At 31.1% G+C, this 18,587-nt stretch overlaps 1 protein-coding gene across 3 annotated transcripts in view; it reads left to right on the top strand.

Annotated features, from left to right (window-relative positions):
- The window catches only part of LOC126880497 (60 kDa lysophospholipase), an 84,134-nt gene that overhangs the window by 23,715 nt on the left and 41,832 nt on the right, over positions 1–18,587 (top strand). For all 3 annotated transcript variants that reach the window (XM_050644376.1, XM_050644375.1, XM_050644377.1), the window contains exon 2: positions 13,898–14,021. In XM_050644376.1, coding sequence (XP_050500333.1) covers positions 13,898–14,021 — 124 coding nt within the window. The remainder of the gene's footprint in view (positions 1–13,897; positions 14,022–18,587) is intronic.

Here is an 18,587-nt window from a genome sequence, read left to right on the forward strand (position 1 = left end):
AAGAGCATATAGGTAGGTATCTTACATAAAAGCAAGGTTGCCTTGAAATTAAAACCGTTTAGTTTTAATGCTGTTGTCAATAATGGCATTCGGTTTTAATGTAAATCTAACCTTAAAATCGAGGTGTCGTAGTGTTGTGTGCAAGTACCTAGTTACGACTTATTTCTTCCATACTAACTGCACTTCCTCTTTTTACAACACACTACACCACTATTTCGCTCTAAACCAAATGGCCGACCATTTTGGACATGAAAGAAGAGGGGATGAGTTTAGTTTTTTTGTGTTAACACGAAGCATAGTTTAGTCTTTACGAAAAATAAATTGATTCAGTTAAGAGCGTTTGGTTTTAATATAGCCTAATAATTGCTTTTAAGAAAGCAACTTTAAAGAAAACTAAAAAAATTGTTTTAAGGCATATGGTTTACTGACATAATAGTCTTGAAATTAAGTAGTTTTAATAATACGTTTTATTAGTTATATTAGGAGAATCTTTAAAACTGCAATAAAACTAAAAGGTCACAGACTATTATCTAATAAAACCAAATAGACCAGAAGTTCTTCATAAAACTGATTAGTTTTAAAGTGAACTGAGAATAAACCATTTTAAAACTACAATAAGATAAATTATCTATTAAGACTAATTAGTCTTATTTGAAACTCTTATTAGATACTTTAAAACTAGTGACAAATGCTTAACAGTTTTAAAGTTCTGGCAGTAGGTATATCTACAAGGTAACTTTAAAACCATTATCTCCTTATTTACCACAATAAAACCTTTATAAACCTTAAATAAAACTAAAATATTTTAATTGTGCTACTTGGGTAGGTAAAAACCATTTAATTACTAACAAAATGTGTTACATTGACTTAATTGTTGCAAAATCGAATTGATGGATAAAATCCCAAAGGCTATAGTCTAGAAATTTATTTTATCAAAACCTAATAATAAAAATGTAATGTAAAATCCGGTAGTACTGCAGCCAATTATCTTATTGTACATTATGTGTGTTGTCTGTGTAAAATAAAGTAAAAGTAAATATTTTCATTTGGGCCGGATTCAACGAAAACAGCTACAGAAAAGCAAAAGGATAATATGTAATTGATAAACATAGGAATATAGACTATAATATAAATTGCCTACCAGAAAATTTGAAATCATACTAGATTAACTATATAGGTACATTTGCTGTCTTAAAATTAGTAATTATTTTTTAGCTACATTGATCAAATTTTAACTTAGACCGGAAATTAATATACAGCCAAGCTTATAATATTAGTCCTGTCGCCAGGGGGGTTACAACGGCCTTCTTAATTCAGATGGACTTACCCAAGTTTTTTTTTTATGTATTTTGACCTGTAGAACACGAATTTTTTGGGTAACAGTTGATCCGCATGTCGATAAGATTGTTATAAACCAAGAAGTTGAGGAATCACATAACAGCGATTTCTCGCAAAACAAAACATTTTTTTTGGATTTTTTGGGCCATTCTAACCAAAAAATGTTCCTACAAATTTTTTCGTAGGATGCATAGTTTTCGAGATAAACGCGGTTGAACTTTCAAAAAATCGAAAAATTGCAATTTTTGAACCCGAATAACCTTTGAATAAAAAATAAAATAGCAATTCTGCTTACCGCCTTTAAAAGTTTGAGTCAAATTATATCTGTTTTGAATATTTGCATTGCTAAAAATTTATTTTTTGATTGTTAAAAAAAGCTATAAACACATAGTGTTTCCCGTGCCTCTAATACATGCGTTTTAATGCATGCTACGTAGAAATAGCCCCGCTTGCACTTTTACCTCTTCTACCTACTCGTTCGATTTTAAATGAGAAATCATTGACAACATCACTCAAGCACTAGGTGTTTATAGCTTTTTTTAACAATAAAATAATAAATTTTTAGCAATACAAATAATTAAAATCGATATAATTTGACTTAAACTTTCAAATGCGGTAAGCAGAATTGCTATTTTATTTTTTAATCAAAAGTTATTCGGGTTCAAAAATTGCAATTTTTCGATTTTTTGAAAGTTCAACCGCGTTTATCTCGAAAACTATGCATCCTACGAAAAAATTTGTAGGAACATTTTTTGGTTAGAATGGCCCAAAAAATACAAAATATGTTTTGTTTTGCGAGAAATCGCTGTTATGTGATTCCTCAACTTTTTGGTTTATAACAATCTTATCGACATGCGGATCAACTGTTACTCAAAAAATTTGTTCTACAGGTCAAAATACATAAAAAAACTTGGATAAGTCCATCTGAATACAGGAGGCCGTTGTACCCCCCCCCGGCGACAGGACTATATTGATTATTGTAAATTAAAAAAATATTAATTACATGCAGTTTATTGTTTCAATGTTATATTTTAAAAGATAATACTTTAAAACGACTTGTCATCTGAAACATAAAAAAATAATAGGTATTTATTCTAATTGGGTTAATTTGAAAAAATATAATTGAAAAGAAAATCGTCTGTTTAACCTATTTAAAAGATTCATTGTCTATCAATCAATTCTACAAGTAATAATGACCCTGAACCAGTTAAAAAATGTGTGAGCCTCGTTATCAGTCATATAGCAACTAGCACAAGACTAAATTGTTTCCAAATTACATTAAATGTTTATACAATATTATACGTACCAATTTTATTTGAGCGCATTAACTGAAAAAAATAAAAACTAAAGATATTCCAAGTAGAAATCAGATGTTGGTGAAATGTATCTACGTGATTTCAATAGACAAAGCAGGAAATGTAAACAAATTTAATATTACATATACAAATGTGCAAGTGTAATAACTTACAGTAATTATGCAGTTTTCATCAATAATACTGTTTTGTTGTTGAAAATATTCTTAATTGTTTATTAACCTCATTGCAGTTTACACATACATGTTTCAGTAGATAATTCGATGAACCCTATTAGGTGACAGCCACAGCCTCATTTTTTAAATGAAAAGGAGGTCATCTCTCTTAACATTTCCCCCTGACTGAGAATCGTGATTTCTTCCAATACCCCTAACCCCTAACAATTTTTCTCCATTATTCTATATTTAAAGTCTCCTATTTATCCCTTTACCTACTCTAAAGGTTTCGCAGAATGAGTGGCCCTCTGAATTTGGTCTGACCAGAATCTAGTTGGTGACCCTCCTCTCGGGTCCTCTCGGGTCTTCTCCCTGGGTTTCTAGAAAAAATTAATAAGTCTAAACCACACGATACACGCATTAGTCCAGAAAGCCACTGCGCATCCGCTAGGAAAAATATTCTGATTCGGATTTTTTGCACAATCTTACTCAAAAGGGACTCCATTTAACAAATTTGCATGTTGCCAGGACCAAAAGGTGGTCAAAAATTTTTTAAACGTATTTTTTTTGTTTTTTTTTCTAAAATTATTTTTTTTGCATGGTAAAAAGTCTTTTTTTGGTTTTTTGGATCATTCCAAACAGAAAAGGTCTTTAGTGACTTTTCTCTAAAAATGATAGTTTTTGACATATAAGCGATTAAAAATTGAAAAATTGCGAAATCGGCCATTTTTAACCCTCAAAAACTATGTGAAAAACTGAAAATTTGAACGTGATCAAGGTAGGTAGATATTCTTTAAACATCGATTGATGAAATCCGGAAGAGTTTTTTGCAATACAATATTCAAAACTCCTTTGTTTTTTAATTGCTATTCAAGCTTGCGCCACACTATTTTCCACCGACAGTATGGTGCAAATGAAAGGAATAAATTCGATATTTCGTAAATCGGCGACTTTAAGGAAAAATCCTGAAACAGGTCAATTTTTATTTTTAAGTTATGATATTGTGACCTATATGGTATACTAGTGACGTCATCCGTCTGGGCGTGATGACGTAATTGATGATTTTTTTAAATGAGAATAGGGGTCGTGTGGTAGCTCATTTGAAAGGTTTTTCAATTCTCTATTCAGTTATGTAAACATTTACATAATTATTTATACAGGGTGTCCTTCTACTACTTTTTGGTCAAATAATTTAATTTAATAAAAACTTTTTGGACACCCTGTATAAATAATTATGTAAATGTTTATATTACTGTGTAGAGAATTGAAGAAAATTTCAAATGAACTAACACAACCTCTATTCTCATTTAAAAAAATCATCCATTACGTTATCACGTCCAGATGGATGACGTCACTAGTATACCATATATGCCACAATATCATAACTTAAAAATAAAAATCGACCTGTTTCGGGATTTTTCCTTAATTTCGCCGGTTTACGAAATAACGAATTTATTCCTTTCATTTGCACCATACTGTCGGTGGAAAATAGTGTCGCGCACGCTTGATTAGCAATTAAAAAACAAAGGAGTTTTGAATATTGTATTGCAAAAAACTCTTCGGGATTTCATCAATCGATGTTTAAAGAATATCTACCTACCTTGGCAACATCCAAATTTTCAGTTTTTCACATAGTTTTTGATGGTTAAAAATGGCCGATTTCTCAATTTTTCAATTTTTAATCGCTTATATGTCAAAAACTATCATTTTTAGAGAAAAGTCACTAAAGACCTTTTCTGTTTGGAATTATCCAAAATACCTAAAAAACTTTTTTCCATGCAAAAAAAATAATTTTAGGAAAAAAAACAAAAAAAAAACGTTTAAAAAAATTTTGACCACCTTTTGGTCCTGGCAACATGCTAATTTGTTAAAAGGAGTCCGTTTTGAGTAAGGTTGTGCAAAAAATCCGAATCAGAATATTTTTCCTAGCGGATGCGCAGTGGCTTTCTGGACTACATAGACTTATATATTATCATAGACAGAATGTCATTCAGAGAGAAGTGACGACACCATCTTTTTTATTTGGATCAGTGCTGTTTCACTCTTACGCATAGTAAAGCTGCGACACTAGTCCTCCCCTTCCGTGCCTATACTCACACTTAATGTCATCTTAGTTTCTCGATACAATGTGCTAGAAAAAGATACCGCAAACCAGACCAAGAGATCTTGTCGTCAGGACGCGCGGAGAGTAGGTTCACTCTATGTTAATATATAACTCTATGGATACAAGGACCATATTTTGCTGTTATTGACGCTCCATTGTCAGAATGTGCTAAAATGGCAGAAGATAGAGAGAAATGGAGGAACATAGTAAAAATCAGCGGATAGCTTCATGATACCATGCATCAGGTTAACGACTAAGAAGAAGAAGGGGATGTAAATAATAAATCTTTTAAGTATAAAAATATATATTTTTAACTGTATTCTTTAAAAAACATGTGAATCAATAAAATAAAACTTGGGGCCCATTAATTTGTAAGCCCCATTTGGTAATTATTGTAAAATTTTTGATCTCGGATTTATAAAGGTTAATAGGAATTTGTTTTAATTGTTTTGTTTATAAAGAACTGTTAATTGTTTTGTTTATAACTAGGTTTTTGTTTTATTAGTGTTGAAAGTTTAACCTAGCATTTGCGCACAAGTTTATCAAAAGTTAAACATAGCCGTTGCGTAAAGTTATCAAATCTAAACTAATTGTTGTTTAAATATGAGTTTACATTTTAACACGAAGATAAAACTGCAAGTTCAATGATTTTCGTTAAGAGTTTAAGCGCAAAATTTGCTTGCAATGTTTTTTAGATGCATTCATTTTTTTTGAATCCTGAAGAACCTAATAAATATTTTTGAAAAATTTAGTGCAGTTTAAAAGATTACATTGTTACCGAGGACCGAAAGTCTCTTAGAATGAACAAAGGTTTCTTTTGAATAAGATATTTGGAATTAAAAATTACACTCAATTTTCTCTTTTTTTTTGCACCCCTATTATATTATAGATCACGGGTCGGCAACCTTTTTCGGATGGCGGGCCATGTTCAAAGTAAAAGCTTTTATGCGGGCCGCATATTCAAATGTAACTTAAATAGTCTTCTTCTTCTTCAGTCTGTTTGCATCCACTCCTGGACAAAGGTCTCCAATGAGTTCTTCACTTCTCTCGTGTTTTGTGTTATTTAGTGCCAGTTACCCCCCACTTGTGCTTTGATATCGTCTAGCCATCGTTTTTGTGGTTTTCCACTACTAAGGCTGTGCTCGTCTTATCTCCGATGTATAATGTTTCTCGTCCACCTTTCGATGTTTTGACATGCCACGTGTCCTGCCCAGTTCCATTTCATTTGCACAATTGTTCCAATTACATCCGCCACCTTCATCCTGCTTCATATGTCCTTATTTTCGTATAATATGTTTTTTCAGAGATACTCGTAACATAGCTCATTCGATGGACATGTGTGTTTCTTAATCTATACAGAGTGAGTTTGCTCACACTGTTTCTTAATCTCGGACACGGCTTGCATGATTTTTTTAAATTTTGGTATGTAAGGGTCTTGTGATACGGCCGATATTATGGTGGTATTTACATTGTTTTCGGACCTTCCGTTTTTCTGAAAATCTAATGAACTTTCTTATTTGAAATGGGACACCCTGTATATTTTTTGCGTTTTGAAGTCCTTAAGAAATGCTGATTATTTTTATGTAATATTCCCTATACCTAAATGCCATAATTTCTTCGTTATTGTATATTTATTTAACAAAAAATTTAAAACAAGTTATAAAAATCAATTTTCTCGGCCCGATCAGACATTATTTTAGGTTCTTTGGATCATTTTAAATAAAAAAGGTCCCTTGTAATTTTTCTCTAAAGTCGATCGTTTTTGAATAGTTATTAACAATTTTATACTAAAAAAACGAAAAATGACGGTTATCAAGCCTAAAAATCCCAAGTAAAAAAATTACTTTTGTAATTACAACCTAAATTCAAGTTCAAACCTTACTATACGCAGTTTGGGCTTATTTCATTTTAAAAGATTGTTTTTTAATTGTTAATGCAGCATGATCGCCCGTTCTCTCATAAGCAATTCATTTACACTCTTCTTAAAAAATAATAATTTTAGAATAAAACATGCCAAAAATTCTCATGGGGAGCTGATAGAAGTATCCTCATTTTTCGTTGTTTTCAGTATTAAATTGTTTATAATAACCCAAAAGCATTCAAACCTACAAAAACGTTCGTTGTTTTCAGAATTAAATTGTTTATAACTTTAGAGAAGAAATTTTAAAGAACATTTTTTGCTAAATAAATGTAGCAAGAACTCCGAAATTGGCGCATTTAGGTATAGGAAATATTACATAAAAAATAATCAGTTTTTTTAAGGACTTCAAAAACGCAAAAAATATACAGGGTGTCCTATTTTAAATAAGAAAGTTCATTAGATTTTCAGAAAAACGGAAGATCTGATAACAATGTACCTAAATACCACCATAATATCGGCCGTATCACAAGACCTTTACACAGCAAAATTTATAAAAATCGTACAAGCCGTTTCTGATACAATTGAGGTGTTCCATATATAAGACTCACTCTGTATATTCATTTTTCATCTGTTTTAAGACATTTATAACTTCCTCGTTAGTAATTTTGGTAGTATTTCAGATCTTACATTTAATATTTCCATACCGTGGTTTTCTGGTTTTGCTACGATGAATGAGTGTAATTCTGTATAAATAGTAATATTCAACAATATTTTTTATTATCTTATTTTTGCCGTTTTAGTGATTCCATTTTTATCTTTTTTTTGATATATTTGTTGTAGGTCTTTACTACTTATTTAGGGTTTTTATCACTTTCAAACTCTTGTTTTTCTCTATAATATTTTCGATTTGTTCGGTGTTGTCACTAATGTCTTGTCTTATTCTTTTTCTTATTGCCTTATTAAGTTTCTTATATTCTGGTGAATTTCGGTCCATGCAACTTCTGTTCTTAATCGTCTGTTGTGTTTCTGTCTTTAATTTATTATTTTTCATAAATTTGTTGATTTTTCCTAAAATTGTATTAGTGCTTTGGCGCGCCGCACAAAAAGTTGCAAAGGGCCGCATGCGGCCCGCGGGCCGCAGGTTGCCGACCCCTGTTATAGATTATAGAGGTTTTCAGGGACTTTAATTCTGCGTTTAAATTTTTCAAAATACCTAAGACCGTAGACGCAAATATTTTACGGTTATCCCTACTTTTTCTTTCTTTACACGGCAAATTACGTGCAATAAAATTCTCACTGATATGAAGATATAAACATTATTTTGACAATAAAATTGTCATCATTAACTTAAAGATGGCTTTTGAATGTTCTTGTACTAACTATGTATTCACTAACTATGTATTCAGTGGTTATAATAATTTATATACTATACAATAAAAACTATTACTTAATCGAGAAAAGAGGAAACGTGATAAAGTAATTTTTTTTTAATAATACATTGTTACTACGGAACGCTTAGATACATTTTGAACTCCTTTAACAACAAAAATATGTCCTGTTGTATTCTCTGCTTGGATCTTCCATAAATAATAAATACCTTTTTATTAATTTCACATCAATTATTTATCAAATACACTATCAATATTATTTAATAAACTACTCAAAATATTCCTGAAGCCGTGCCAAATAAGTAGCCTTGTTTGTAACTGTCTTGTCACCACATTCTCTTCGATTGAGTGTGTTGTATGAAAAAGATAGCGAATGTTCGATTTGGAAAATATTGCCACGGATATGGTGTTCATTTCTGTCTAATTCTGAAAATATTAATGGGCCATTCTGCTACTTTTCGACCAAAGTCGTGCGGGGGTGGTCCTCCGTTTGTCTTCAAATTTTAGTATGTTATAGTAGGTTATAAAAAACACTGTTGCCAAATTTTCACATTTTCCCCCTCTCCAAATCGGAGAACGAGCCTTTTTTATCTGAAAAAACGACCTTTTTTATCGTTTTTTTACCTATTTTTAAAAATCTCTCAAAATTCGAGTTTTCAACATTTTCTTATTCTGCAAGTTGTATTTTGTACGTTAAGTTGTCAGGTTTCAAACAAGAGTTATCAAATTCATGTACAGTGTGTCTATAAAAAGTTAGCCTATTGTCGAAAATGTGACCTTTTTTGCAATTTACGTGTCCATTAAAATAATCGTGAAACCTGCTTCTCTTATTTTTAACAAATTTTAACAATGCCATTTGATTCTAATAGAATCACCATTAATATTAGCCTTTTCGAAGTTTAAAAACCTTATGGTCTGAGAAAACTACAGCCCATTTAAAATTGCAAAAAATCGAAAAAACGCGTTTTTGCTCATTTTGACCCCCATTACAACTTCTGTGCAGGAAAATATTTTGCTTTCAGATTTTCAACATTTTTTGCTCAAGGCACCAATTTAAAGATTTTGACTATCTCGTTCATGGTATTTGATATTATGATAGAAATTTAAGGCAATGAAATTTTAAAAAATCGAATAAACGCGTTTTTGCTAATGTTGACCCCTATTACAACTTTTTTGTAGAAACATATTTTCCTTTCAAACTTTCAGTATTTTTTGATTTAAGTACCAATTTAAAGATTTTGCATATCAAGTTAATGGTATTTGATAATGAGATAGAAAAGTTAAGGCATTAAAATTAAAAAAAATCGAAAAATTTCGTTTTTGCTAATATTGATCCCTCTTACAACTTTTTTGTGGAAAAATATTTTGCATTCAAACTTTCAGTATTTTCCGCTTACCCTTCCGATGACCAACCTTTTTTTGTTACACGGGTGACCAACGGGGGTAAAAAATGACCTCAAGTCAAAAATGACAATTGACAAAAAATGAAGTTGTTTTAAGAAATATAATAATGTATTCGTAATTTTAATGTCACTATTGTATCAATAAATTATAAATAAACATTAGTAAAGCATACTTTTAATTACAACTGAACAAAAACAGGAATCATCATTCGGAACTTAAAACTAAATACATTTTAAAATATACACTAATTACTGTTGTTCTGAAGCTATTTCCTTGTGGCATTTTTATGAATAACTATTTATATGGGAAATAAGCCACAATTAAATTGAAAACATAATTTTATTAACGTTTCGACGCCCAAATTGGGTGTCGTTGTCAAACTTCAAAATACTACTAAAATAAACAAAAATGTTGTTGCTTAGTAAAAAATTCTTCTAATAATTTATTTAATCCGACTCATTTATATTGGCAATTCAGACATATTATAAATTTTAAAGTCTTTTACTTTGCCAATATCTAGGAGTTGCGTTCCTGGGACGACTTTACTAAAAGATAGTTCATTCGATTACATGAAATCAACCCCAACTTAAGAATATCCGTCACAAAAAAAATCATAGCATGTGATCTGTCTTTCAAAAGACAACCAAATGCAACGAAGACAGTAAAATTCTCGCGTTAGAGATTCCATAGTAAATCACAAGGGAAAACCAAGAAAAAAACCTCGTGATACTATCCCGACATCGTAAGTATTTGGTCTTACATTTAATTTACTCTCAAAAAAATGAATAACAATTTCTGACTCTAACATGTTTAAATTATAAATAATATTAATAATACATAGATATATAAGTAATACTAAAATATAAAATATGTACTAACTCGTATATATACTTTTTTCTTGGTTTTCCCTTGTGATTTACTATGGAATCTCTAACGCGAGAATTTTACTGTCATCGTTGCATTTGGTTGTCTTTTTAAAGACAGATCACATGTTATGATGATTTTTTTTGTGACGGATATTCTTGCGTTGGGGTTGATTTCATGTAATCGAATGAACTATCTTTTAGTAAAGTCGTCCCAGGAACGCAACTCATAAATATTGGCAATATCATTTTAAAGTATTTTACTTTAAAATGTATAATATATGTCTGAATTGCCAATATACATTAGTCAGATTAAAAAAATTATTAGAAGAATTTTTTACATAGCAACAACATTTTTGTTTATTTTAGTAGTATTTTGTATTTTGACAACGACCCCCGATTTGGGCGTAGAGACGTTAATAAAATTATTTTTTCAATTTAATTGTGGCTTATTTCCCATACAAATAGTTAATCATAAAAATGCCACAAGGAAATAGCTTCAGAAAAACAGTGTATATTTTAAAATTTCTTTACTTATAAGTTCAGAATGATGATTCCTGTTTTTGTTCAGTTGTAATTAAAAGTATACTTTACTAGTGTTTATTTATAATTTATTGATACAATAGTAACATTAAAATTAGGAATACATTGTTACATTTCTTAAAACAACTTCATTTTTTTGTCAATTGTCATTTTTGACTTGGGGTCATTTTTTACACCCGTTGGTCATCCGCGTAACAAAAAAGGTTGGTCATCGGAAGGTTAAGCGGAAAATACTGAAAGTTTGAACGCAAAATATTTTTCCACAAAAAAGTTGTAATAGGGATCAATATTAGCAAAAACGAAATTTTCCGATTTTTTATTAAATTTTAATGCCTTAAATTTCTATCTCATTATCAAATACCATTAACGGGATATGCAAAATTTTTAAATTGGTACTTAAAGCAAAAAATACTGAAAGTTTGAAAGGAAAATATGTTTCTACAAAAAAGTTGTAATAGGGGCCAATATTAGCAAAAACGCGTTTATTCGATTTTTTTAAAATTTCATTGCCTTAAATTTCTATCATAATATCAAATACCATGAACGAGATAGTCAAAATCTTTAAATTAGTGCCTTGAGCAAAAAATGTTAAAAATCTGAAAGCAAAATATTTTTCTGCACAGAAGTTGTAATGGGGGTCAAAATGAGCAAAAACGCGTTTTTTCGATTTTTTGCAATATTAAATGGGCTGTAGTTTTTTCAGACCTTAAGGTTTTTAAACTTCTAAAAGGCCAATATTATTGGTGTTTCTATTAGAATCAAATGGCATTGTTAAAATTTGTTAAAAATAAGAGAAGCAGGTTTCACGATTATTTTAATGGACACGAAAATTGCAAAAAAGATCACATTTTCGACAATAAGCTAACTTTTTATTGACACACTGTATATGAATTTGATAACTCTTGTTTGAAACCTGACGACTTGACGTACAAAAAACAACTTGCAGAATAAGAAAATGTTGAAAACTCGAATTTTGAGAGATTTTTAAAAATAGGTAAAAAAACGATGAAAAAAGGTCGTTTTTTCAGCTAAAAATGGCTCGTTCTCCGATTTGGAGAGGGGGAAAAATATGAAAATTTGGCAACAGTGTTTTTTTATAACCTACTATAACATACTAAAATTTGAAGATAATCGGAGGACCACCCCCGCACGACTTTGGTCGAAAAGTAGCAGAATGACCCTAATAAATATTTTTGAAAAATTTAAACGCAGAATAAAAGATTACATTAATACCGATGGCCGAAAGTCCTTAATATAAATAGAAAGTTTCTTTTGAATGGGATATTTGAGATTAAAAGTCAAACTAAATTTTCCCTTTTTTCACCCCTGTAACTTATTAAAATAAATATTATAGAAGTTTTTAGGAACTTTCGACCCTCGGTAATAATCTTTCATTCTGCGTTTAAATTTATAAAAAAGACTTCTCATTAGTTTCCTCATTAGAATCCTGAGAAAACAGTAGTTTTCTCGGAATTCGAAAAAAAAAAGAATAAATTTAAAAAGCATTGGAGCCGGAATTTTGCGCCTATCCCCTTAATGTATGATATCTTTTGAAATGGTGTATTCGTTGAAAAATGAAATATTAGGGATTCATCAGAAAATATATTTAAATTACCGTTGAATGCTTTAAATTATTACATTCGAATCGATGATAAAATTTTGAATTAATAATAAAAAATTTCACACGGGGGGAGTAGGTACTAATATAGCAGTGCCAACAGAGAGAAGTGAAAACTTCTTAAATTGCGTTGAAATTATAAGTATTGATTTGAAATAAATACAATTAATAATTATTTGTGAATATTAATTACATATTATTTTTAAATTACATATTTATTTGCATTTATATAAAATTAATTATCAGTCGTTTTACATTAAAAACGTTGTGCCTTTTTGAATGTTTTTGGAATGTTTAGAGGTAATTTCTCACGAATCATTTTATTTATTAATAGAAAGTACTATGGTAAAATTTAATATTAATTTATTAGTCTTATATTATTAGGTATAAATATTGTAATGAAGTACTCGCTCTAAGATGAACCAAAAAATTTATTAAAAACAATTTAAGGTTAAAATATTTTTGTTCGGTGTTTTATACTGTCAAAAGCGGTATAAGAACATATTTTATACATCGGCGTACTCTAGACGATAAGAGTATATATCGTCAAAAAAGAAACAGATGCCAGTAGCAGTATATGATAAGTATTAACTGGGGCAGAAATGCTACAGCAAATTTTACCTTAAGTGGACAGGATAAGAGAAAATCAATGTAAATGCGGTACGGAATTTTACCACTGCCCATTTCAGTCAATTTTTTTGTGGTACATTGTGGGTAACGTCGCCCCTGAAAGAGTTATTTATCTCTCCGTAAAATCTGTCGCGAGTTAGATGATTTTTCCCCATCCAAAAAGTGCACGACGTCGCTAAAAAAGTTTTCGCTTCAAAACAGTTTTATAAAAAATAGGTCAAAACGGCAAACAGGTGTATGTTTTCAAAAAACTTTTGATAGTGTGTAAAAAATATATTTTATATCAGCTAAGTACTTTCAACACATAACGTGCCATCATCAGAGCTTCCTAAAAGGACATATTTAAGATAAGATTTTTTTCATATAAAAAATGAGTGAAAAATTTACGTCCTCTTAAAATACCTTCATAGAAGAGCAATTGCTTAACAACACAACAAAAAACATGAATACTGGGCAAAAGCCACAGATATAGGGTAATAACCCTTTACAGTGAATAGAATCACATCTAAATTCTTTTATTAATTTATAAAGACAACATGGCTGAGTCAGACCATTTTGAGCCCACGTGAACAGCAGATCAGCTGAGGAAGACTGTCATTTATTAAAATGACTGTCTTTTCCAATTAATTTATAAAAAATAGTACATTTCTTTAAATTTGTTTTTTTTTTCTTTTTTTTAGCTCTTATACCAGCGCAGAATGCATTCTTAAATAAAATTAAAAACAATCCTGAACTACATGACGCAAAATGGGCGAATCTCTTTTTAGAAGATAGGTTAAAAGAAAACGAAATGGTATTACCACAGTATGTACTTAATTTATTTATTAATATACCTAAAGAAAACATACATATTTTGTTCTTATGTGTCAGTAGTTACGTATTACTGTATTACATATTACTAGAGCTTGGGAAATATGCACTTAAAAACCCTAAAATATGCATGCAAATATGCACAAAAAACAGTTGAAATATGCACTGAAATATGCTTTTATGCATTTAATGCATATAAATAAAAAACGCAGGAATCCTTGTATTGAATGTATTTAATTTATTTTATGCTAAAGTCACAAAAAATATTTATTGAAATTTCTATTACCTACATCATTATATTCATTTATTCTTTATCCAGATTTAGCCATACGGCTCACACTCCCTCTAAGGGGAAAATTGACTCATCCCAGATACCTACGGTATCAAAAGGATTGAGCTCTGGTGGGACTCTTTCCGTGTTATCGAGCCCTAGGTGACTTGGAATGCAGGTGTATCTCCCAGAAATTTTCGTACGCATCTGGCCCTGGCCGTCGCGAGTAGTACAGCTTTCTGCATGGTCTTATAAAGATGTTCATTCAGACCCAGCTTTTTTATGCTTTCGAGGAGGGTCTTCGGAATGACTCCAGTAGTAGACATAATAATCGGTATCGTCTGGGTACTTTGCATTCTCCATTGCCTTCGTATTTGAATTTCTAGATCTCTGTACTTGGCGAGCTTTTCAGTAAATTTACTACGTAGATTATTGTTGTTAGGTATCGCCACATCAATTAGTGTTGTTTGTCTTGTTAATTTATTAACTAGTACGAGATCTGGTCTATTATGTGCCACTGTTTGTTCTGTGAGCACAGTGCGGTCCCAGTATAGCTTGTAGTTGCCATCCTCAAGCATACTCTCAGGGACGTATTGATAATACGGGAGATGGTATGTTTGGAGAAGTCCCAGCTTGATAGCTATCTCTTGATGAAGGATTTTTCCCACTGCGTCATGCCGTTCCTTGTATTCAGTTGCAGCAAATGCCTGGCAGCCCCCTGTAAGATGTTGGATGGTTTCTTGGGTTCGGCATCCATATCGGCATTTGTCGTTCTGGATCTGAGGGTCTTTGACGATGTGTTTCAGGTAATTTTTAGTTGGTATAACCTGATCCTGAATGGCTAGTATTGAACCTTCTGTTTCAGGGAACATCTTACCCGATGTCAACCAATAGTTCGACGCTGTATTGTCGACATAGTCTTGGCTGACCTCATTGGGATGTCGCCCGTGCAGAGGTTTGCCCATCCATATGCGCAGTTTTTCGTCCTTAGTAAGGTGGTTTATGCGCATTTCTGGTTCCCTCAGCTTGATCGGTGTTGTGTCATCTACTGCGCAAATGGCGCGGTGTAGATTAGATGTGTCAGCCTGCATCTGAAAATAAGTTCTTAAATTAGCAATCTGTTTATCTAATTGCTCACCTATATCCATAAGTCCTCTTCCTCCTAAATACCGGGGTAATGTCGTTCGTTCTACTGCACTTTTAGGGTGGTGTTTTTGTGCCTTTGTGAGGTGTGTTCGTACTTTTCGCTGAAGATGTTCTATATCCGTTTTTGTCCACTTAACAATACCAAATGAATAGCTATTCATTTGTTCATTTATTCTTTATTATTAATATTATTATTATGAGAGTTAAAACTATATAATATGATTAAATATTTTTCTAAAATTCTAGAGAAAAACTGTGCCGTATATCTGATAATAATTGTTTATACGAGGAAAAACTTCTTTCTACTTCACCCCTGTTGAACTGGCCTTCCACCTTGTAGAAATTAAAAAAACAAATAGCGCTAAAGTACAAGCTATTTATGAGATTTCATATACCGTAGATTAAAAATTTTGACCTCGTTACACTGGGCAGGAATTTAATATTTTTTGTGGGGGGGGGGGGACTGACGCCCCGACTACTTAAAAATAAAGATATTAAATCGATCTTTGCGGCAGAATAACGATCTATTTATGAGCTTTCTAAGTGATATTGTTTTGATTTTTGAGCTTATCCCCTTAACCCCCAAACAACTCTTTAATTATTGATTCAACTTAAGAGAAACATGTTGAGAAAAATTAAAATATATCGTATCGCGGATATAATTCGTAAAACGTATAAATTCGAAGAACAAACTCTTAAAATATGTGCATTCCGATTATTGAGTTACAACCCCTTTAAAAGAAAATCTCCCCATCTTTCTGGCTTAAGTGAGAATTGTACTAAAAATAAATAAAATTAATTATTTTGCGACTACATATCGTTTACTAATATATGAGCTTGCAAAATACGCGCATTTCGATTATTGAATTGCAATTTATGTTCTATATTTTATAGTGCAGCCACTGAATGTAAAAATCAACTATTACCATCGATTTCAGTGAACCTTCATCGATTTTCAAGAAAATTGGTGAGTGGTTAGAGGATACATCAAGAAACAAAAATAACAGACATGATGCCAACTTGCACTTTTACCCTGGGGGTGGATGCCACCCCTTTTGGTGAAATTGGGTGAAAATTACTTTATTAAAAATAACCCCACAAAGTTATTAAAATCAATCAATACTTTTTGAGCTATCAAAGATCCAAATTTTTATTTTTCTTGAAAAAATGCACGTTTTAAAGCGGTTTTTCATAAATAACTCAAAAACTAAGTTTTTGTCATATTATGCTAATACCAATAAGAACTATTTCCGAGGGATATTTATACCTACCTCGCTAAATTGCATTACTTGTGACCTCAGATGTTTGTCCATAATAATATGATATATCTGAAAATATGCACTTTTAATAAATGCATATGCACTTATCAAATTTATCCAAAATATGCAAATATGCACTTAATATGCATTTTGCATATTTCTCGAGCTCTACATATTACTAGATATGTATATTAATGATGTAGTTTGTAAAATGGCTTTCTTAGTATGCGGCAAAATAGCAAAATAAACGATACTGAAATGCGTATGCATTAAATTTGTGTGTGTCATGCGCCGAAACGTACTGAGTTGTTTCCGAACGTCTTTTTTTATAAAGATTTATTCTTTTTCTGTCAAGAGTTATCGTTTCAAAGTTTCAAAGGCGAGAGGCTAGAGAGCGATTTCAACATCAGAGAATTGTTATTAGAACAATAAAGTGTTGCAGCGTGTGATTGTGTCTCTTTCCCTCTCTTCTCAGATCCTGCTCAATCATTTGTGGGCAATAGGCGAATTTTCTTAACAGATTAAAAACAGATCAAAAATCCTTGATTTGTCAGGAACAGAAACATTTGAATAAGACTACAGCAAGTAAAAGGCTAACGAGAAAGAATGTCGAATTACGATTAATATACTGGAGTATTAATGGATAAAAAGAGATTAAGAGATATTGATAGGAGAAGAAAGGAAAATGAGTATAATAAAAATACCAACATTCTCTGTATATTTACACTTACAATTATCATCAGATCAGCACTGTTAGTTTCAATTTATTTTACGCATTTATTTAAAAAAATATCACATAATAGTGATAAAACATTCTATAGGTAATTCTCATGATTTCTATTATTGCTTTTTAGTATTAGATAATAATTTTATTTTTGGAGTAAAAAGTACGTCATACTAAAATTTCGCACATTGATAAAAACTTATTTTTAACCATTTATAATACCTAAAGATATGCTTTCTTTAACAAAATGATAACGTGTGATTCAAAATTATTGTCACCATAGGTGGCTCTGAACGACAGAGATAGCTACGAGTATTAGTACTACGTACTAGTACTACGAGTACAGTGCATGTCTATTATTAATTCAGATATAGGTACTTTCCAGTTTACGTCAACTTTGACAGATACTTGTCAGTGTACGTACTTCAACTTAAAAAACACTATAATTGAACATAAAAAGTAGCAGAGAAAGCAAAATTTTAAATTTAAACCGATTAAAAGGTCTTGAGATTAGGTATCTTTTCAACGTGTTTTCAATCTTTATTCTTTGTTTGGAAAAGTGATCATAACAACACTGAATATAGCCGCAGTTGGCCGTGACGTCACAGTCCTGCGGTCTTTCACATTAAAACAAGACACCTACGTAATTTTTTGCACGGATAGCTTTGATCCCAATAATCGTGTATCGCTCGTTATAATGTAATACGTAATAATTTTTATTATTTTTTAAATCTTTTTACCATTAAAATGCAGATATCGAGCACAGTTATTGATTAAATCTTTCCAGAGTACTTTTAGTCTCAGAGGATCATCAGAGGTATTTCGTCAAAAAAGAAAGCTATCCACCACATCCCGGAATATCGTAGATATTTACTTAAAAATTATAATAATACAAATAATACCCATGGTACACAGGACAAATAGATTAAGGGCCGGTTGTTCGAAAGCTAATCAACAATGATAACTATCAAATATTTAATTACTGTCACCAACTGTCAATGTCAACTTTTATTGGGTTGCTGAAAACATAATTGATTATAATTATGAGATTAGTTAATCAATTAACATAACAATTATTAAGATAATTGATTAAGTAATTTCATAATTGTAATCAATAATTATGATTTTAGCGACCCAAACAAAGTTGACATTGACAGTTG

This window comes from Diabrotica virgifera, chromosome 2 (assembly GCF_917563875.1).
Source record: "Diabrotica virgifera virgifera chromosome 2, PGI_DIABVI_V3a".
In the NCBI taxonomy this organism is placed as follows: Eukaryota; Metazoa; Arthropoda; class Insecta; order Coleoptera; family Chrysomelidae; genus Diabrotica; species Diabrotica virgifera.